General features: G+C 38.0%; 3 protein-coding genes across 3 annotated transcripts; 1 reads left to right on the top strand and 2 right to left on the bottom strand.

Moving 5' to 3' along the window:
• The first annotated feature begins 272 nt into the window (after positions 1 to 272).
• LOC133862503 (putative pentatricopeptide repeat-containing protein At1g17630) lies at positions 273 to 5495 on the top strand. The gene is made up of 4 exons (XM_062298339.1): positions 273 to 2955; positions 3913 to 4048; positions 4452 to 4628; positions 4884 to 5495. Exon 1 carries the CDS (start codon positions 604 to 606, stop codon positions 2773 to 2775), a length of 2172 nt encoding a protein of 723 aa, XP_062154323.1. The 5' UTR covers positions 273 to 603; the 3' UTR covers positions 2776 to 2955; positions 3913 to 4048; positions 4452 to 4628; positions 4884 to 5495.
• A 1435-nt stretch (positions 5496 to 6930) lies between these two features.
• On the bottom strand, positions 6931 to 7731 carry LOC133863184 (LOB domain-containing protein 24-like). The gene is made up of 2 exons (XM_062299159.1): positions 7123 to 7731; positions 6931 to 7015 (listed from the first exon to the last, which is right to left on the bottom strand). The coding sequence occupies exons 1-2, from the start codon at positions 7680 to 7682 to the stop codon at positions 6931 to 6933; spliced, it is 645 nt and encodes a 214-aa protein (XP_062155143.1). The 5' UTR covers positions 7683 to 7731.
• A 1307-nt stretch (positions 7732 to 9038) lies between these two features.
• LOC133862338 (mediator of RNA polymerase II transcription subunit 9-like) lies at positions 9039 to 14262 on the bottom strand. The gene is made up of 6 exons (XM_062298125.1): positions 13902 to 14262; positions 13758 to 13820; positions 13565 to 13645; positions 12555 to 12613; positions 12384 to 12472; positions 9039 to 9266 (listed from the first exon to the last, which is right to left on the bottom strand). The coding sequence occupies exons 1-5, from the start codon at positions 14136 to 14138 to the stop codon at positions 12415 to 12417; spliced, it is 498 nt and encodes a 165-aa protein (XP_062154109.1). The 5' UTR covers positions 14139 to 14262; the 3' UTR covers positions 9039 to 9266; positions 12384 to 12414.
• Positions 14263 to 23558: the final 9296 nt, after the last annotated feature.

Consider the following 23558-nt stretch of genomic DNA (forward strand, 5'->3'; position numbering starts at 1 on the left):
AGGTGAAATGTGCAGGGTTACAATGAATCTCTAATACACCAAGTCAGAGACACCGCGGTGAGAATTTCCTCCACCCAAACCAAATAGACAAAGACCATTATAGAATTCAACTGCTTAAAAACCTAGACAAACCAAAATACCTCTGCATCAAAATTGACCTCAAAATCCTCTGTCTTCTTAAATATTGAATAATTTGAATCCAAAAGGTCCTTCTTATATTAAAAAACCAAAAATAGTAATAATAAAAAACCTGCGCCTTTTAGGTCCCGAAAACCTTTTCCTTTTACCTCCAAATTTTTCCCTCCAACCAAAGAGCTCCTCCTTCCCCCCATAACATTCGGCCGCCGCCCACCAGCTACAACCGCTGCCCACTAGCACCGCCACCACTCCCCACAGAACATTAGGTAGATCACTCTGTTTTTGTTTGCTGGGCATTTGTCTTGGGTTGTTTTGCTTTGAGGATTGTTATCTATTGCGCAAACATCCAAACTCAAGGGATTAGGCCTTGAGAGGTCATTTCCAATTGAAGTTCTTATTTTGACAACCCACCCAACAGATTTTTTATGTCAACGGCTCTATTTTTTTGGAAAACCTCTCACCTTCATGCTTCGTGCTTCCTCTCAACGTTACGCATCGATCTCTTCATGTTACCACAAGACCTCTCTCTCATTTCCATCAAATCTCAGCCGTTCAATCTCTATAAACTCTCACTATACCCAGATTAAATCACAAACCTTTATCACCCATGATGAACTTCTTGATTTCTTTGACCTTCTTCTTCCGCAATGCACCTCAGTTCAACACTGCAAACAAGTTCACAACCAAATTGTTGTTAGTGGCACACACCAGGCGGCGTTCTTGGCCGCCCGACTTGTGTCTGTCTATGCACGTTTCGAGCTCGTTATTGATGCCCGGAGAGTGTTTGATGCCAACCCAGTTGAGGGTCTTTCGAACTTGCTTTTGTGGAATTCGATTATGAGGGCTTGTGTTTCAAATGGATGCTATGAAGAAGCCTTTAAACTTTATGATAAAATGCGAAAGCTTGGGGTTTGGGCTGATGGGTTCACTTTGCCTTTGGTTATAAGGGCATGTAAATTTATGTGTAGTTTTAATTTGTGCAAAATTATTCATGGTCATGTTTTACAAATGGGTTTCCAAAATCATCTGCATGCTGTGAATGAATTGATTGGAATGTACGGGAAGCTTGGGCGAATGGAGGATGCCCGACGGTTGTTTGACAGAATGGGTGTTAGACGCTGTATTTCGTGGAATACGATGATTTCCGGTTATGCCTTTAACTATGACTGTAAGGGTGCATATGAGATGTTTCGGCGGATGGAGTTGGAAGGGTTGAAGCCGAACCCTGTGACATGGACGTCATTGCTGTCAAGTCATGCTCGATGTGGGCAGACTGAAGAAACCGTACAGTTGTTTCGTATGATGAGGATGAGAGGAACTGGGGCTACTGCTGAAGCGGTTGCTGTTGTGTTATCTGTATGTGCTGATTTGTTTGCGGTTGGCAGGGGTAAGGCCATTCATGGATATGTTATAAAGGATGGGTTTGAAGAGTACTTGTTTGTGAAGAATGCACTGATATGTATGTATGGAAAATGCGGAGATGTTAAAGATGCACATAATTTGTTCTTGAAGATGGAAACAAAGAATCTAGTGAGTTGGAATGCTTTGATAACATCATATGCTGAATCTGGATTTTGCGATGAGGCTTTTGCAATATTTTCACAGCTGGATACTTCAGATGATTATCCTATGGTCAGACCTAATGTCATAAGTTGGAGTGCCATTATTGGCGGATTTGCTTCCAAGGGCCGAGAGAAGGAATCCTTGGAACTCTTTCGGAAAATGCAGCTTGCCCAAGTCATGGCTAATTGTGTGACAATTTCTAGTGTTTTATCAGTTTGTGCAGAGTTAGTGGCATTGAATCTTGGTAGGGAAATACACAGTCATGTAGTTAGGGCTTTGATGGACAGTAATATTTTGGTAGGAAACGGCTTGATTAATATGTACACAAAGTGTGGAAGTTTCAAAGAAGCGCAGTTGGTATTTGAAAAAATTGATGGTAGGGATTTAATCTCGTGGAACTCAATGATTTCAGGGTATGGGATGCATGGGCTTGGTGAAAATGCTGTGAAAACTTTTGATGAGATGATTAAATCTGAATTGAAGCCAGATAGTGTCACCTTTGTTTCTGTTCTTTCTGCTTGTAGTCATGCTGGGCTTGTTGCTGAGGGTCGTAGGCTGTTTAGTCAAATGATTAACAAGTTTAGGGTCGAACCACAGATGGAGCACTATGCTTGCATGGTTGATCTCCTTGGGCGTGCTGGGTTTTTAAAAGAAGCAAGTGACATTGTCAAAAGCATGCCAATGGAACCCAATGAATGTGTTTGGGGTTCCCTTCTACACTCTTGTGTAATGTACAAGAATCCAGATGCTGCTGAAGAGACTGCCTCCCATATTTTGAATTTGAACTCAGCAACAACTGGGTGCTACATGCTGCTCTCAAATGTTTATGCTGGAAGTGGGAGATGGGAGGATTCTGCACGAGTGAGGATCTCAGCAAAGACAAAGGGTTTAAAGAAAATCCCTGGCCATAGTTGGATTGAGGTGAAGAAAAAGCTCTATGTGTTCTCAGCAGGGAACACTGTGCAACAGGGGTTAGAGGAAGTTTATGAGATCCTTGAGGAATTGGTACTTCAAATGGAAAGTGAATGCAACACACCTGATAACTGCATCTTTGGACAAAATATTGATGAATAAAAAAAACGAAGGCTGCCTTTTGCTTTAAGTGATGTTCCTCCCACCAGGTTATCAGTCACAAACAGACCCAAGTTTGCTTGGATTGCCATAAAACGTACCCATAGGATGTGCGGCTCAAGGCAAGTGCTTCTATTTTGCCTCAAGGAGTCAAGGTGCAAAAAGTAAAGAAGTTGTCCTAAGGTATAGACCTCATACGTTAAGCCTATGCTTTTACCGCCATCAGCCTCTTTTACTCAGTGAGAATATGATATCTATAGCTTTGATTCTTCTACGCTTTATGCTACTAAATATCGATCAGCTGCATGCAATGAGAGGACAACTAAAAACTTTTATTTAAATAGAAAAAGTAATAATTGCATTTGGGGAATTTGGGGAAGCCACAAAGACCTTTGTATCTATTTAAGACTATTTGATAAATGTCCAAAGTCTTCTTTTGAGCCTGGCAAGGGAGGACTGCGCCTAGAGTCACTGATGATGACAATAAAATTATTTTTTCTTTACTCTGTGTTTCTGTCATTTGGTTCTTGATTTGTGTAATCTTTTAAAAAAATTGGTTCCTACCATGTAAATTGCCCAAGTTGTTTAAAACATTGATCTTGTCTTTTTTCCTCGAAAATGTCAATTCTCAACTTTCTTGCTATTTTTTCAGGGATTAATGGGTCTCTCATAATTCAAAAGTTACTTGTTTATTATACTTCTTTTTTCTGGAATCATCTATAATTATATTTCTAGATAAAAGTCAAAATTTGTGAGGCTCGTACCTCAGTGCTTCAAGGCCTATGCCTCACTTATTAGACTAAAACTCCTCGCACAACGCTTTTGCTTTTTCAAATTATGGTTCAAACTAAAACAATTCTGTTTAAGTTTAAAGAAAAGAAGACAACCTTGATTGATTATGGGGATTATCCACTCCATCAACCATTATGAGAAAAGCCTTATTGCCTTCATGTTTTATGATTATTTTTTCATGTGGGATCTTAATGATATCTCATAATCTAGCATGTCTCAAATTACATGCAAAATCCAATGGTAGTAGAGTAGTGCAGAAATATCTAAATGGAGTTGCTCTCATCATAGCTTTTCCCTTTTACTTATTGTTTTGCTTGGCTGATTCATGGTCGCAATGTGATAATTGAGAAAACTGGTGGGGACCCCCAAGTCACAAAGGATAATGTCACTGTTGCCAAAAGTATCAGCTTCAAAGAAAAGGCCAAACATGTGGTGCAGATCTTGTAAAGCAAGTTGCAAGCTAATAATACTGCTTCTGGAGATGGTAATTTCTTGTTTTTTTCTCTAGTTTATGTGCCTGAAATAATAAATGTACTGCGGATATTAAGGTTTGAGTTTGGTTATTTTTTATTTGTAGGTCAGAAGTAATTTATTGCTCTTAAGACTGAAACAACAAATTCCTGCTAGTAGTCATAGACCTTGAAAGTTACTTCTTTGGAAGCCAAAAAGAAAATGCTCCATCGTGGTCAACTGACTTAAAAGGCAACACTTGTTTTCAACTACTTAGGATTGGAGTTCATTTTGATCTGAATCCTCAAGTAATTTAATATATAGTTGCGTGGTTTTATGGGTGTAAGTGATGTTGAATGGCTTCTCGCACTCTTCGACATCAAAGTGTAATAAGATATTTTCTAGTTCATTTTAATCTGAGTCCTATCTGGTTGCAGGTACTACTTGTTCTACTGCCCTAACTCAGGCAATACTCACGGAAGGTTGCAAGTCGATAGCTGCCGGTGTGAATGTGATGGATTTGCGGCGTGGTATCAATATGGCGGTTGATGCTGTTATATCTGATCTGAAAAGCAAAGCATCCATGTTAAGCACACCAGAAAAAAAATAAACAGGTGATGGACTTCTCAGAGAAAGTAGTTTTTGAATTACAGCCTACACATTTTCTTTCATTAGCATTGTTTCAATAGTTATTAGCAAAATGAATACCAAGGGCACTGAGAACTTTTGGCATTTATGCCGTGGATGTCAATTTTTCTAATAAAAGTTTATGAATAACCATAGGTGTTTGTTCTATGCATATATATTATATGTAATCTACTATGCTCTCTTGTTTTAATGTTTGTTTTGTCTATTTAATAGTATGTTAGGTTGCAACTATTTTTCTGCAAATGTTGAACGTGACATTGGAGATTTGATAGCAAGAGCAATGGAGAAAGTAGGCACTCTTTCGGAAAACGCAGTTTGCCCAAGTCATGGCTAATTGCGAGACAATTTCCAGTGTTTTATCAGTTTGTGGAGAGTTAGCGGCACCGAATCTTGATAGGGAAATACAGAGTCATGTAGTTAGGGCTTTGATGGATAGTAATATTTTTGTAGGAAACGGCTTGATTAATATGTACACAAAGTGTGGAGGTTTCAAAGGCGCAGTTGGTATTTGAGAAAATTGATGGTAGGGATTTAATCTCGTGGAACTTAATGATTTCAGGGTATGTTGGTGAAAATGCTTTGAAAACTTTTGATGAGATGATTAAATCTGAATTGAAGCCAGATAGTGTCACCTTTGTTTCTGTTCTTTCTGCTTGTAGTCATGCTGGGCTTGTTTCTGAGGGTCGTAGGTTGTTTAGTCAAATGATTAACAAATTTAGGATTGAACCACACATGGAGAACTATGATTGCATGGTTCTTAAAAGAAGCAAGTGACATTGTCAAAAGCATGCTAATGGAACCCAATGATTGTGTTTGGTGTTCCCTTCTACACTCTTGCAGGATGTACAAAAGAATAAAGGTGTTGCAGAAGAGACTGCCTCCCATAGTTTTAATCTGAAAAATACAACTGGGAGCTACATGCTGCCGTCAAATATTTACTGCAAGTGGGAGATGGGAGGATTCTTTCTGCAAGTATGAGGATCTCAACAAAGACTAGGAGTGGGCAAAACCTGCTCTGCCCCGCGAAGTCCCGATTTTAGTTTTGAAATCGCAGATCCGGGGACAAAATCAGACTATCCGGGCGGGGCGGGACGGGTTGCTAATATAAAATTTTTAAACTACCAGATACCCGCCCCGCACGTCCAACCCTAAACTACCCACTCCTAAGTTCTGCGCCGCTCACCCTCTCAATACCCAAACTAAGTTTCCATTTCTCTCCATTTTCTAAGCAAACAAACGTAAGAGATACAAAATGAATTGAAGAAAATGTACCTTGTCTTCAGCATTGGAGTGGTGCTTGTAAATTAAACGCATAAAATGGTAGCTGTCGAGCAACGGCTGGATATCGCTACAGTTCCACATGGCAAAGGCCATGGTGGATCGGTGAAGCGCATCGAGCTCATTGCGAATCACTTTATGAAAGAACAAGAATATCAGAATCGGCGACCTCGTCTCTGAGCCATTCAAACAAGTTTTGGATGAAGAAGACGAAGAAGAATCAATTGAAAAAAAAAATTTACAAAAATGCCATGCACAAAATACCAGCCTTGCCCCACAAAACCCGAGACCTGATGGATACTACTCATTGTAGTCGGGCCACGGCCCACAGGCAAGGTTTTTAAAACCCACAGTGTGCAGATCCGAATACCAAAATGACCAATGCCCGACTCACTCTGACCCATGCCCACCCCTAACAAAGACAAAGGGTTTAAAGAAAATCCTCGGCCAGAGTTGGATTGAGATGAAGAAAAAGCTTCATGTGTCCTCCGATTTTCAACTATATTGCATAAAACCGCTACCCGCCTTAGGTGGTTATCAAAAAACCATCCTTGGCGAGAGTTGAATAGACCAATGAAGGCTATTCACTCCACGCTATTCAGAGAACTAATGGCAACTAAATCAATAGCAACACGAATTTCTGATTTTTCAAAGCATTAATTTGGCAACTTTAGGAGAGGAACAATATTTCAAGAGAATTCTCAGACTAAAACTCTAAACGCTTCGTAATTATGAGACAAAAAAAAAAAAAAAAAAAAACAGAGCATTACTATACTATTCTTCATTCTGCTAAGTGTAATTACAACAAAATGATCATAAGCTTAATTTGCTACTCGATCTACACTTTCAACTGTTAGGATTTGTTAGTCTAAAAAAAGTAGCTGCTGTACCTTTTCTTTTATGGAGCTTGTTTGGATGGAATATTAATCTTCCTACTCTTTAATCTTTATATATATGTCTTGCTGCTACGTGTAAACTTTCAACTGTACGTCAAAACTTGCGAGGCTGAGAAACGCGGCTGGACGGATCACAGTCCTCACGCGCTTTCACGAGAGCATTGTACATGGCTTCTTCACTGCAAATTTTTACACTTCATGAATTGATAAAAACCAAAAAAAATCGAAACTTTTTTGCAATGCTTATATATATATATATATGAACAAGTGCGTTGATGGTACAAACCTTAAGTCGAGTCTTTCTCGAGGCATGAACTGGAGGGTCTGATCATTTCTTTGACTCGACTGGCCGATATCATTGGCTTGAGATGGTTGTTGCAAAAGATCATCAACGTCCATTGGTTGTGGTTCTTGATGGGGTTCTTGGTGCAAAGACAAAGAATTAGTGTGCGTGGCCTGATGATGATCATGCGCAATATTTACATCTTCTTGCAAGAAATCAAAGAATTGGGGTTGATATTGCCGAGCTCGACACACTGCTAGTTGGTGTCGAATGAGAATGAGATGGGTCTCAGTCTCCCGGATGGACTGTTTGAGATGATTTACAATCGCAAAAGAGCCTCCGACGGGGTCAAGGGCACGCGTTTCTGCTTCGTAAATGATACATTTCATGGCTTCGTCCCTCTGGAATTGGCCGAGGTCACCGATCATCTTGCCGACGTTGCGGAATCCGAACACTTTACGCACGGTTTGGAACTGAAATTCGTTGCTGGGAGGAAAATAAGGCGCGAAAATGCAGTCAGGCGAGCACCTCCTTTTTTGGCTCCGGCATACAGCGCAAGCCATGCTTTTGTTTTGTACGGTCAGATATCGGCTGCGTTTCCGACTCCTACGCCGACGGCGACGGAGGTGGCTGTGCAGTACACTGTTACTTTCGTTAAGAAGGGTCTTTTAACTAAAAAATATAAATAATTCTGATATTTTAACTATAAAATAGAAATAAATATTATTTATTATTCACTTGTTTAAGTTTTTAAAGCAACTCAAGGCGAAATGGATTCTGTTGTAGTCGACCTAATAGATTAATGCCTTAAGCAACTTAGATTAATGTCTTCTAATCGCTGTCCTATATTGTATTCTAATTTGACCACCAAGAAATTAAAGAAACTAAAAAATGAGCCAAACGCTGATTTTTTTTTTATTATTATTATTTTTTTCTCCTCGTGAAGCATATTTTTGAATAGTCGAACTGGATGATGAGTTACTTGCAAAATAAGAAAAGAACCACCTGAGTGGTACTAGCGGAGGAGCTTTTGATGGTTAAGTCAATAATTTTTTTATTTTTTTTTCAAGAATAGGAAGGGGGAACAAGAAGATTATGTGTTAGTTTGAATGAGATATGTGTACTTTTTTCTAATTAAAAGAAATGTTTATGTGTTAGTTTGAATGAGATATGTGTACTTTTTTCTAATTAAAAGAAATGTTTAAAAAATTATTCTAACTCAATCTAATAAAGTGTCACGTATCCTTCTAACCTTTGAGAATTGAGAGACATGTATAACATAATCCTTCACATGAATACACATGTATTCCCATCGTTTACATTTATGTACCGAGCAAAAGTGAACCATTACATGCAAAGGTAAAAGGTGATTCCATGAAAACCAAACCAGACAAGCTACAAAAATGACAAAATTTCTAGGGCAAAATCTACGCACATGTTGTGAATTCTTGTATCTCGTGTTTGAAAGAAAATAGATTTTAAGACCTTTAATGGTGAAGAATTTTGTTATTCATTAAAAATACATGTCTCTAACGTGGTAGAATGACACATGATGCTCTATTAAACTGGATTACTGAAATTTCTTCAAACCCATTATACTCTATATCATTTTTCTACTATTTAGAGGCTTGTCATGTTAAGTTCTGGACCATTCATATGAAGAACAATCCATATTAGTGTTGTTGCAAGACGGATCAAAAATGTCTACAATTATGTCTAAATTTGATAGAATTCGGACAAGTGATTGTAAAAAACCACGTAAATCAGTAAAATTATTCTGCCAAACTAGTGAGAAGGTGCTCTTATTCATCTTCCAAATCGGTGAGAGAATGAGCCTTCATCCCAACAGAGACCTCGGTAATTCTCCATGCCCTAGCATGATGCATTATTCTCTGGCAAACATGATCGACACAATAAACTGAAGAAATAGGGGAGTCTTTTTAAGGCGCCAAAGAGTCCCATTAAAATTGGATCAAGGAATGAGTTTTTTTCATGGGGATGTCCTACATGCTCAATATATAAGCGAAAACAATTACAATACTTTATACAAAGAACTACAGAAACCAATCTAATCCCACAGTTACAGGACCTCTGGCTTTCATTAAGACTTGAGAGTGGTGTACTTTATGCTCCAACAGCAACTAGACCTGAAATCAAGAAGCCAAAAAGATTATCAAAAAGATTCAAAAGCCACTTCAATTTGGTCAGACATGATCATTCACACATAAGATCGAAGAGGGGTGGAGAAACACATTATATATCTTGCCAAGATAGTTTCTCCGTAACCTAACCTCTTATCTGAATTTGAAATCAGAAACGAGTTTATCCATGAAACATCCCTCAGAAACATGAACTGTCAGTGTTTTAAACATTGACAGAAAATTTTAAAAGTATATAACCCTAACCATATTTTCTACCTGGAAATCTAGCAAAATCTAAAGGATATAATGTAACTGAAGGAGTCTGCCAACAAAATGCCCCAACAAGGCTGGTTGACAACATTCAGCAGAAAAGGTACACTCCTTGGCAAGAACAGACAGGTAATGTTGCTCTTGTACATCTGACGTCTAATCACAAGAAACCGTACCCAGTATCTTGAGCAACAGTTTGCGAGCAAATGAAACATGACCAATGAACATTCTGATCAGTTATCATTCTGATAAAGGTGAAGAGGCCTCAGTGCTCCAAACATGGCAGAGCATAGTGATAGTGGAGAACCGATTGCAAACGTATGTTAGTGGAATAAAACTGTTGAAAGCTTCATTATATTATAGAGCAGATGAATCTCACAAGAAATGTACCGCATTAAATTACACTAAAGAACTCTAAATTAATTTGGATGTGTTGTAGTTTGTATGAACAGTTTGGACAGAAAAGGTGGAGGCTATTGTTCTGTTACAGCAGCCTACCACACATCTTATATATAGGTTTAGGGGAACATTATAATGACCAAAATACCCCCAAACCCTAGAAGGCACTGGACCGGTTTGAAAACCACTGAACTGGTAAGAAAACAAGCTGAATCGGTCACCAAACAGCAAGAACCGGATGGAACTTGAAGAAAACCATCCAAAAATAACAAGAACCAGCTTCAAAACCCTCTGAACTGGGATAAAAGAGGCTGAACCGGTCTAGGAACCGGATCCTGAAGAAAACCAGGTTGAGGTTGAGGCTACCCCAACCCTAGACGAGGATGTCCTAACCCAGTTAAGGAACAAATGCCACCAGTAACCAAACGGGGATCATCTTCTCCAACAACACGCCGGAAACACGCTGGCGACGATCAGACCTTGCTGGCAACAACCAAATATCGCTAGCGACACCAACTACAACCTCCGATGGGCCAACCAACAACCACCCACGCCACAAATAATGCCTAAAAATCACCGAAAAACACACAAAAAAAAAAAGCCACCGGATACGACTGTTAAGGGCCAGACGTCGCCGGAAAACACCACAGAACTGCCAGAAATCACAAAAACTACCGTTAAACACCACAAACCCACCAGAAACTCGCTGGAGACTATCACCCCGCGCTGGAAAATGCCACAAAGTTGCCGGAAAGTCACGAAACCCACCGGTAACGGCCAGACGTCGCCGGTAAACACCATAGAACTGCCTGAAGGACCAACGCACGGACACCACAAAAGACCACATATGTTGCCAAAGAGATGCTAACCTTGTTCGAAACGAGCAGATAGCGCCACAAAACGCCACAAAAGGCTGTCGTAGACTCAGAAATCACCGATAATTTCCAGATTTCAATGAAAAACCACCAAGCACCACTGCGCACGGCACAACGACCACCAACTCGAGCGGACCTCACACACCCAATAGCACACAGCCATTGCAACGCCTTCACACCACATATATCACTGACTACCACAGACTGACATGATAACCAACTACACCACGACAAAGAACAAACAATTTTTTTTTTCAACAGATCACGATGAATAGCTCTTTTAAAGCTCCATCAAGGCACTGCCCATGTGGGCACTATGCCCACACGGGTAGTGCTGCCACTAGAGGGAGACTCACCAACAGCAGGACGTGAGGTTCAACCAAGAGAAAAAGAGCAGAAAACAAAGACAACAAAACAAAAGAACCAAGGATCTAAACCCTAAGGCTCTGATATTATATTGTAGTTTGTATGAATGGTTTGGACAGAAAAGGTGGAGGCTATTGTTCTGTTACAGTAGCCTACCACACATTTTATATATAGGTTTAGGGGAACATTACAACGACCAAAATATCCCCAAACCCTAATGGCTCACAAACCCTAATAACTCTTCTAACAGGATGACTAGCCAAAATTGGATTAGTCAAGTAGTTACAGGTCTGATAGACTAATTGGAGATAACAGAAACCACTAAGACAGAGTTTATCACAAGAATGATCAGCAAAATAAAATTAAATCCTGGTGTGCTCCTTAACTCTTTTTAATCACTTCTTTCTAACAAAATTTAAGTACCCGTGTAAAAGAACATTAAATTAGCATGTTAAGAGCTTGTAGCATGTTGATATAAACATAAAGAGGGTGCTGAAAGAGACTAGATTCCATGAAATCCCTCAAAAAAGTCATTTATCTGCAAGGTTTTAAACTAGCAGTCAGCCATTTTGGAGCCCCTGTCAGTTTCTGAATAGTTAAATGTAGACTCAAATGCAAAATAAATAAACAAGCAAACAAGTAAGATATATCTGTTTCAGAATTCAAAGAATTTGGAAAATTTTATGCCTGAAAACTATTTATTTTAAATATATGGAAAACAATTTTATCTGAAAAATCTAGACAGCGAATCATAAGGAGACCAAACAAATAAAAAGAAAGAATTGCTTCTCAAACTTCAGCACAAAACTTGGGATTTGAAACATTAGAGCTTCACACTGGAGTAAGACCCATCCCGTGATACTCAAGCAGACAAGATAATGCAGACATCAACTAAGGTGGAGAAAAAGCTGGAAAGGATGAAGCATTTACAATCTAGGCCAGCATGCATTCTGCATCAGTGAACATGATAATAATACTTCACTTTGAACAGAACGAAAGTCAACAACTTCATTATTAGAATTATGCAAACTGTAGTTTATCTGTGAGCACTCAACATCCTTTCCCAAACCAATCATGAAGTCTTGTCATTTCTTTTTTTGGATAAGTATGAAGTCTTGTCATTTCTTACAGGCTTAACAAAGAGTTCCACTCACAAGAAATAGAGTAGGCAAGTTACATGTCTATTATAAAATACACATAATCCATCACTTACTAGTTACTACTATCTGAAGGGTGAGAGGCAGTTATGGCTTAGACTTGATAAGCTCTTCAACAGATCTTCTGTACTTCCCAATAAGATCCCTGGTAATGATATTAAGAACAGACAGGTGTTGAGCAAACAAAGCATTTAACGAAACAAATTTCAAATGCAGGCAATACAAACCTCCGCTGATTCAACAACTGCTCAGTTTCCTCAAGCTTCCGCTTTTGACCCTCAACTGTCTGCACACATGTAACACTCTAGAAAGTTAGTTCCACATTGGGTAGGTGGATTGCCCACATTAAGTCGATGGATTATAAAGGTACTCATAGATTGTAAGTCTCACATTGGTTCTTTACTAGGTGAGATTGGGCTTTATAAGCAATTCTATAGAGTTTTAATTGTAGCTTGACTAGTTCTTTTAGAGTAAAAACACAGATGTAGCAAGCGCTTTCCTTAAATCGTTACAAATGGTATCAGAAAAATCTAGTAACACCATAGGGTGCTGAGGCATTGCATGGTGTGACCTTGAGGACATCAGGGATATGAGTGGGAGAAATTGTGACACCCCAAAAAGTTACTCCCACATTGGGTAGGTGGATTGTCTTGCTCTTAGGAATCAATAAATCCTTGCAATGATTGTTTGGGTGTATCATGTAAATTGTATGAAATATTGAGTGAATTGATTATAAAGGTGATCATGAGTACTAAATCTCACATTAGTTCCTTACTAGGTGAGAATAACCTTTACAAGTGACTATCAAACTCCAATTGTTACTTGATTAGTTCTTTTGAAATGATAGCGCAATGGTGACAAGCGCTTTTCCTGGGTCGTTACAAAACAATACCCAGAAATTTTCGGAATCATACAAAAGACAGTCAACAATCAAGAAAGCACAAGTCATTAGGCGACCTCCGTGGGAACCTTTATGTGCAAAATGATTATGAAACAAGGCCATCCTTGTATATTCATGTGAAAATGGAAGAATTCAACATATTTGATTGTGAATCTGATTTAGAAACACATCAATGGTTCAACTATGGTATCCCAAACTTTCAAACAATGGGTTTGTATGCTCTAAACGCCCATAACATCTAAAGCGCACAACACCCGACTAATTTGAAAGTTGGATATTCGCATTGAAAAAAAAAGATATAGCTTAACAAGGTAATGAGGAGGAGTTAGCAATTACCATAGCCTTGGTGTTTATTGAACCCGATATCGAATTTAACAGATGCTGGCACGTCTCAAAGTGGTTGTTCAAATCACTTACCTTCAAAAAAAAAAAAACCAATGAAACAAAAATCAAACCCCCAAAATTAAAGCAAACAATAAAAAAGTGGTATATTGGGAAATTATCAAAAAAAATATATATATATATATACCAATGCATCTGATTGTTGATCCCTAGTTCCATGCTCAATCACTTCCGCTAAATTCTCCACCATCTGTAACCCACATTAAACAAAAAAAAATTGATACATAGCATATACACACATATATATATTATTAGGGTTTTGATTGGGTACATGTAAGAGGTGGAAGTGAGAGGCCAGTGATTGATGTTGATGGTGCTGTTGTTGTTGCTGTTGTTGTTGCTGTTGTTGTTGAAGCATACGTTGTTGTTGAATTTGTTGTTGTTGGAGTTGAAATTGTTGTTGTTGGTGAGTGAGGTAGAGGTGGTCCTGATTTGAGGGTGTAGAGGTGTTACTATGGGTCGCAACGGGCGGGATCATAGTCCAGCTTCCTCCCGAGTAATGGTCCATCTCTCTTTACGTGTCACTCGCCGGCGTATGATAATCAGAGTCTGAGGGGTCTCTGCTAAGCAATGTGGACGCCCTCCAGAGATGAAAAGAGAACGTGAGAAGGTTGAGACTTGAGAGGGAGGGCACCTTGCTGCACTGTTGACTACTAATTTACAAAAACGATGGCGTTGCTCGTTCAAGCCACGTGTTCAAAATTTAATCTTGATGTCACTGCTGTTAGACGTGAACGAGAAATCCATATCAAAGTATAACTAATCAGTTAATGAACCACATAACTGTTTTAAATCTGATAGATTGTAAGAATGCATCGCAAAGAAAGGAGGACGGGGTGTAAAATTAAGAAAATGAACTTTTCACATCATCTAATATGAATACATTCATGAATCTCTAGTCTCTACTGAATTTGATCATGGCCGTAATAAATTGCATACATGCAAATGCTATTGAGTATTTAAGAAATTGACTACAACATAAGAAAAGGGTACTTGGAATTACTACTTAGAGGTTAAACATATCTCAGCGATTAATTTTGCAACTAATGGCAGATACCTTAATTGCATCATTTTCTAAATTTTCCAACATAACTCAAAAAAAGCAACGCTAAATCCATCTCCAATCCCACATAGTCATGGTCAAGTTTCATTAACTTTTACCGAAGAAACCTTTGGGATTCGCCAGGGCCTATTTCGTCCCAAATTTAGCAGCAAAAGAAAGATAATGAAAACACAGTTAGGCAGGGCAAACTCAATGAGGTCATTTCAACCAAAAAAAAAAAAAAAATAGCAAAAACACATGACTATATTGATCTACAAAACATTGCTAAAACCCATGACTATGAGATCATTGATCTATGAAACCCAACTCAACCCACCTCAACCAGCGAGAAAAGCAGGAAGCATAAGCCCACAACCCAAATAATCAACACAACCCACGGGAATTAACCACATCTGGACATAGATCAACAAACCCACAGAAATCTATACACAACCCACTCAACCCACTTCAACCACACAATAATTACAACATGAAACAGTATAGCTCATCAGGAATAGAAACACATCAGATTTTGAAGAGAAAACTCATCAACCGTCCTTGTCAATCGTCGGCGGTGTACCTGGCGGTGTGTGGTGGTTGTGGCTCGAGAGTGAGAGAGCTGGGGCTTGAAATTTGGGTGCTACGAGCGGCAGCGTCGCACGTCAGTGGCTGCTTAAAATTCCGGCTTGGACGAGCGGGGGGCGTCACACGGGGAGGGGGAAATTAGGGCTTAGCGGGGAAGGGAAATTTGGGGGGGAAATGGCCAAAGAGAATGAATTTGGGGGACGATGGACAAAAAGTTTTTCTTTGAGTTGGATCCGACTAGTAAGGGTATAAACGAGCTGAGCTACTCGTGAGCTTACTCAATACCGACTCGAATAAACTCGACTCGTGCTCGAATCGATTATTAAATAAGCTACTCGTGAACACGAAAATCGTTTTAATAATCGATGCAAACTCGTATAAATTCGGCTCGAATCGACTAAAACTCGTAAACCTGGTCGTATAAGAATCGACTTGTTTATTAAGACTCGACTCATGTATATATATATATATATATATATATATTAATGAATAATATACTATGTGTATTATGTAAGCATAAATTAAGTAACAAATAACAATAATTATTAGTCAATATATATTAATTGGTCATATGTATATAAAATAACAGAAGTGAATAATATCAATAATTAATTGGTAGTCATATGATATAATATTAGTAGTATTAGTAGGTAGTTATGAATTATGATTAAATTTGATAATTATGATTTATGACTCATAAATTTATAATAATCATACTTAATTACTTATTATAGATTCATAGATAATCTCATAAATCAAGTGATATGATATGATTCATAATTCATAATCATAAATATATATACATATTAGTGACATATATAATTATAGCTACATAGTGTTATATATGATATAGTATACAAATTCATACTAATATAATGGTTTACTATTTAGATACTTAGTTAGATACACTCATACACTTAATAAGTATGATTTATGATTTTAAGTATTTAATAATTATCAGTAATATTTAGATACAATGACTATATATATAGATTACATACGTAAGTTACGGTAAGTATGAATTCACGTTATTCATATGATATAATAACACTTATGAAACTTAATCATGTTATTCATATATAATAATAATGTGATCATACAATCCCAAATTAAGTTATTAGGATTGGAATTACTTATATATTAATTATAATCACAATTCACGAGTTATGAATTATTATTATAATTTAGATCATATGATTTAACATTGTACTATATAACCGTTAGATATGATCTAATTAGTATTATCAATCGACTTTAAAAAAAAAAAAAAAAAACAAAGTATTATCATTATATATATATATATATAACGAATTAATAGTCAATATAAAAACTAACTAACTTATATTAAGTTAAAACATTAACAATGTCTTACAATTATTTTATTTTATTTCTTTAGTTGTAATTGTATTCAGATTTTAGATTCATTGGCAATTGCTTAATGCAAAATCCTAATACGTGCAATTTGCACATTATTTGAAATTTCGTGATTTAATTTTATTTTTTTTATTTTTTTTATGCTAAAGTCAATCATTTTGAATTGTGAAATGGGCCGAGCTCGAACTCGGAACAACATATTTTCCTACACGATCCGGTCTCGCACAGGATTTTTCAGTTCATGTCGAGCTCGAGCTCTACTGTTACTTAAACGAGTCGATCCCGGACATGCAATACCCACTCAGGATCGGCTCGTTTACACCCCTAGATCGAAGTTCTTCTGTCCAATTTATGTCAATTAAAAATTGGAAATAGATGAAAAAAAAAAAAAAAAAAAAAAAAAAAAAAAAAAAAAAAACTCCATACACATTATGTGGGTCCCACCTTATGTGAGAGTCTGAGTGTATTGGGTGTTTTTGTATCACTCCTCATCAAAATAACATGTGTCTACATACTTACTCCTTTATGCATCCGCTATTTTTTAATAAATTTTATTTTGATTAAATTTTAGGATTAAATACCTTTGACTTTCGGCTTTAAAAGCATTTTTAATAGCTTCATCAAATTTTACTTGTTAAAAATCTCTTTTCTTTATTTTAGTCATCAGTTTTTTTTTTAAATACTCCTAGCAGTCCCACGATTTTCGTTATCTATTATCACTATTTCATTTAAATAATATTTTTTTCCAAATTTCTTTTTTTTTTTTCTATAATCTTTTTTTAATGTTTATCTTCTCATATTGGTCTTTATATATATATATATATATATATATATATATATATATATATATTCTAATAGTCATATTTGTGAATATGAAAATGTGCTCTCATATTAAAATTCATAACATTTCTATTTGGATGCTAAGAAAACATAGGAAAAAGTCACACAACTAATTAAAAAGTCATATTTGTGAATATGAAAATGTGCTCTCATATTAAAATTCATAACATTTCTATTTGGATGCTAAGAAAACATAGGAAAAAGTCACACAACTAATTAAAACGACCAAATACCTCAAAAACTGTAAGATTCAAGAATATACTTGAGTTTTTTCACCAATTTTCTAATCAAGCCATTACTCAGCAATTAACATTACAAAGGAGATGATCGAAGATAAGGGAGAGAGAAAACGAATTTAACGATATTTTAATAATTTGGCGAGTAAATAGTACTCACTATTGTTGGTGAGTACTGTTCACTCACCAAAACTTTTTGTTTAGAGTAGTGAGTTTGTTAGAGTGTATTTTTGTGTGCTTTCACTAAATTGCCTTGGTGAGACTGCTAAGAATACTCTAAGTAAATAGAGTTACTTGTAAACATACTTAGATTAGCTCGGTTCGGGATTCGTTCATTTATTAAACAAATATAACTGGAACATTTTTTTAAGCTCGTTTAATAAACGAGCTGAACATGTCAATACTCGGCTTGGCTCGGGGTAGGCTCACGAACAAAGCTCGTGGAAGCTCGACTCAGCTCGTGAAATGCACGGTTACCAAGTCTGATATCTCCTCTTCCCCATATAGCTCCTCAACCATCATGTTACTAGCTTTAATCTTTATTGTAGATGCATCTCTTACCCTAACTTTCAACCATTCAACTTCTCATTTCTTGAAGCTTAACCTCTCAAGCCTCTAAACCCTAAGCGTCGGGGTTTCAAAAAACAATAGAAAATTTAAATGAGCTCGAGCTATTTTATTTGATAAATACTTGTCGAGTTCAAACCCCTCGAGAAAGCAATGAGCCGAGCTCAAACATATGGTTTGAAAATTTCACCGAGCTCAAACTCGATACAAATTTGTCGTGCTGAGTCCGAACATGCAAAACTCGACTCAGCTTGGTTCACACACATCCCTACCCCTTGTGGTTTAATTCCATTTTTTTTTTCCACCTAAGTTTCATTTTATATCGTAGATAATACATCATTTATGACTAAAAACGAAGATAATACCTCCGTCCAACTTTCTTCCAAAAATTAACGGAAGTCCATATCAACACCCTAAAGAAAATAGACACATGTCATATGTCCCATTAAGAATAAAATTAAAAAAGTACAAATATTAAAAAAAAAAAAAAATTAAGACTGGCCATGAGATGGCTCGAGCCATCTTTTTTTTTTTAATTGTTTTTATAATTTTCAATTTTTTAATTTTATTTTTAATGAAACATAGGACACGTGTTTATTTTTAAGGGTGATAACGTGAACTTTTATCAATTTTTTTAGGGAAGTCGAATTAAAGCACCATTTTCGTTGATGTATTATTTACAATAAAAAATGAAACTTATTATTAAGGTAGAAAAAAATAAAATTGTTAAATCAGATGGGTCAAAGTATTTAACCCAAAAATTTAATCTAATATTCACTTTTTCGCGTTGTGAGAAAAAGTACGTATTTTTTTAATAATAATAATAACCGAATGGAAATAAATTTTATTGAAAAAAAAGCGTATGCATCAAAAAGTACGTATTTAAAGACACGTTATTTTTATATATTGACATAAATTGGACAGAGGAACTCCTTTTTGTCCTTCGCCCCCCAAATTGAAAATTCATTCTCTCTAAAAGCCATTTCCCCCCAAATTTCCCCCTCCCCGACGCCCCCCGCTCGTCCAAGCTGGAATTTCAAGCAGCAATTGACGTGCGACGCTGCCGCTCGTAGCCCCTAAATTTCAAGCCCCAGCTCTCTCGCTCTCGAGCCACAACCACCACACACCGCCAGGTACGCCGCTGACGACTGACGAGGACGGTTGATGAGTTTTCTCTTCAAAAACTAATCTGTTTCTATTCCTGATGAGATATATTGTTTCATGGTGTAATTCTTGTGTGGTTGAAGTGGGTTGAGTTGGGTTGTGTAGATTTCCGTGGGTTTATTGATCTATGTCCAGATGTGGTTAATTCCTGTGGGTTGTGTTGATTATTTGGATTGTGGGCTTCTGCTTCCTGCTTTTCTCGCTGGTTGAGGTGGGTTGAGTTGGGTTGAGTTGAGTTGAGTTGGGTTGAATTTGGGACGAAATAGGCCCTGGCGAATCCCAAAGGTTTCTTCGGTAAGAGTTAATGAAACTTGACCATGACTATGTGGGATTGGAGATAGATTTTGCACTGCTTTTGGAGTTATGTTGGAAAATTTAGAAAATGATGCAATTAAGGTATCCGCCATTAGTTGCGAAATTGATTGGTGCGATATGTTTAACCTCTAAGTAGTAATTCCAAGTACTATTTTCTTATGTTGTAGTCAATTTCTTAAAGCCTCAATAGCATTTGCATGTATACAATTTATTACAGCCGTGATCAAATTCAGTAGAGACTAGAGATTCATGGATGTTTTCATATTAGATGATGTGAAAGTTCATTTTCTCAATTTTGTGTTGGGTGGGGTTTAGGGCTTTCTCCTTCCACCACCTTTAGCAGCTGCTGACGAGATAAATAGTTGGCTTGCTCAATGCGATAAGGTCACGGTTGAGTATCTGGGTGGGGGATGCCAGCTGGGTTTCACATCCCCTGACCATTTATTTCCCATGGGGATGGGGGGTGGCTTTGCTATGAGTGCTTTGGAGGGGATGGATTTGAGGTGTGACTAGGGAAATGGAGTTGTGGATGTTTTCAATGGGTTCGAAGCCTCTCTCTACACCCCTCTAAATTCCTATCCCCTTGTTGTGTTGGGGAACTCTGGTGGCTCAAGTTTTGAGTGCTCAACTTGGGTGGTACAAAGAGTGAAGGAAATCCATATGGTTGTGGGGATTTGTTGTGTGGGTTTTGAGGAGCAGTTTTTGGCTCTTCTAACAGCTATTGAAATTGAAACTCGTCGTCAGCAGGGCTCAACCTCTAGTTCTAAACAAAGGAATAAATGGAATAGGGAATTAAAAATATTAGAGTGATGCATAAATTACGATTCAAAAGGCGAGAGCTCAAGCTATCGTAAAGGTATGAATAAGGGGTTAGCAGTTTTTTTATGAAGCCTAAACTTTTGTCATGGAATATGAGAGGGTTGAATGAAGGGAATAAATGCCTGAGGGCGAAAAACTTACTCAGAGAATGGAAGGTTGACATTGTTTGTTTCCAAGAAACTATGCGCAAAGTCATGTCTCGTAGTGTTTGCGTAGTTGGTGGGGTTGCCATCATGTGGATTGGTGCTTAGATTATAGAGAGGCCTTAGGAAGTGTTTTGATTATGTGGGATATGAGGGTCGTGGAGAAAATCAACGAGTGTGTGGGGGGTTGGTTCTTGGCGGTCACTTTTAGAACTATCGAGGATCATTTCACTTGGGCTTTTGCGGGTGTTTATGGCCCTAATTCCGATAGGGATAGAAGGCTCATTTGGGATGAGTTGGCTGGTTTACTCAGTTGGTGGAATTTGCCTTGGTGCATTGGGGTTGATTTTAACGTTACCAGATTCCCTAATGAGAGATCGGGCGATATCTGTTTATGGCTAGCTATGGTGGAGTTTTCTGATTTCATTTTAGAGTAGGGCTTGATGGACCTCCCTCTTGTAGGCGATACTTTTACTTGGTCGAATAATTCCTCTTCATTTAGAATTGATAGATTCCTACTTTTCTATTTCTAGATAGGTGTTTTCTCTGTATACTACCAGTGTACTAAGGGGCGCCTTATGCTTTTTATATAAAATTGATTTCTTACCTATCAAAAAAAAAGAAAAGAAAAAGAATTAATAGATTCTTGGTCTCTCAAGAGTGGGAAGCCCATTTTCCTAGCGTGTCACGGAGGAGGTTTCCTAGACTTTGTTTGGATCACTTCCCAATCCTCCTTGATTGTGGTAACTTTCATAGGGGTAGTAGGCCCTTCAAATTTGAAAATGTGGCTTATAATCTAAGGGTTTTGTGGACAGGGTGAAGCAGTGGTGGGACTCTTATCTTTTTCAAGGCTTTCCTGGCTTCATTTAGTTATCAAACTCACGGCTTAGAAAGAGATGGAATAGGAGGTTTTTGGCAATGTAGAAAGGAAGAAGAAGATTCTTCTAGATGAGTTACATGTTGTTGATGTCATTGAAGAAGAAAGGGCCTTAGGCGTTGAGAAGAAAATGAAGAAGGCAAAAATCGTTAACGAGTTAGAAAGGTCTACTCTCATGGAGGTGAGTTGGAGGCAGAAATCTAGGGTTTTGTGGCTCAAGGAGGGTGACATGTGCACGAAGTTTTTTCACATAATGGCTAACTCCAACAGAAGAAGGAACACCATTGACTCTTTGTTGATTGATGGCATAATTTCTACCAACCAATCGGAGTTCAATGAGCACATTGTCCAGTTTTAGAAGAAGTTGTTTACCAAGCAATCCAGATGGAGTCCTATGGTGGACAATCTTTCCTTTGACTCTATTGATGAGGCTGAGGCTAGTTGGTTGGAGAGGGAGTTCGAGAAAAGAGAGGTGTGGGAAGTTGTGAAAGCAATAAATGGTGACATGGGTGGTTACTTTATGACTTTCTTCCAAGCTTGTTGGGTTGTTTTGAAGGAGGACATCATGAAGGTCTTTCATGAGTTCCATGCTAGTGGTAAGTTTGAGATAAGCCTTAATGCTACGTTCCTTGTCCCCATTTCGAAGATCTCTAAGGCTGTCGACCTAAAGATTTTCACCTGATTAGTTTGGTGGGTAGCATTTACAAGATTATTGCTAAGATTCTAGCGAACAAGCTTAAGATTGTGTTGGAGAAGATCATCTCTAAGTCATATGATGCATTCATCCGAGGTAGGGGGATTCTAGATCTTATTTTTATTGCCAATGAATGCCTTGATGACAGAGTGGGATCTGGAGAATCGGGGTTTATTTGTAAAATGGATTTAGAAAAAGCTTATGATCATGTTAGTTGGGATTTTCTGTTGTATATGCTGAGAAGATGCGGATTTGGGGGGAAGTGGTGCTCATGAGAAGCTCATTGTATTTTATCAGTGCATTTCTCGGTTTTGGTGAACGGCTCTTCCACACGCTTCTTAGCAGCTCTCATGGCTTGAGGCAAGGGGACCCTCTGTCTCCTTTGTTGTTTGTCATAGTGATGGAGATGTTGGGTAGGATGATTTCAGCTATTGTGAGTGGGTGATTGTTGTTTGGCTTCTTTGTGGGGATGTGGTTTGATATGTCCCATTTTATGGGATAAGTTTTGTAGTCACACTAGATTTTAGGTGGGAGATGGTTCCAAGGTTATATTTTAGCATGATCTTTGGTGTGCGGATATGACCCTTAAGAGGATGTATTTCCAGTTTTATTTAGTATTGCTCGCTCAAAGGATGCTCCAATGGCAGCCCTCATGGAATTTTCTGGAGGTGCCATTCAATGAAACGTAAGCTTTGTTAGAGCGGCTTAGGATTGAGAGGTGGATGTCTTTGCCTTGTTCTTTAAGATGTATTTACTCTCTCTCTCTCTCTCTCAACAAAAAACCCTTAGGTCTCTTCTCTGATAACGTCTACTGAGGAGGGAGGAGCCCATCCAATCTAGGTCCTATAGTGTTTTTTCTTCTTCTTTTTGGTCTTTTAGTTTTGAGTTTCTCTACATCTTGGGAGTAGATCTACGGTAGTTGGGTCGTCTTTCGTGCGCACACCCTCGCCCGAGGCCTCATCGGCTTGTTTTGGTTTTAATCGTCGACGTCAGTTTTGTGGATGGCTGTTGCGCTGATGTGCATGGTTGATTGGTTTTTTTACATCTTGGGATGTAGATCTACAGTGTTTGGGACCTTTTCCCCTTGCACATGCCTCAACGAGTGACTCTCTGTCGTGTTTTGGCTCTACCCCGCCGTTAGTGCAAGAACGGTGGCCAGGGGAGTTTCTGAAGCTTGGGAGTTAGGTCTATAGTGTTTGAGATTTTTCACTGCGCACGCGCCCCTCCGATGGCTTCTTCGGCATATTCTACGTCGCTCCGATACGTGTGGCA

Source organism: Alnus glutinosa, chromosome 3 (assembly GCF_958979055.1).
Source record: "Alnus glutinosa chromosome 3, dhAlnGlut1.1, whole genome shotgun sequence".
Lineage (NCBI taxonomy): Eukaryota > Viridiplantae > Streptophyta > Magnoliopsida > Fagales > Betulaceae > Alnus > Alnus glutinosa.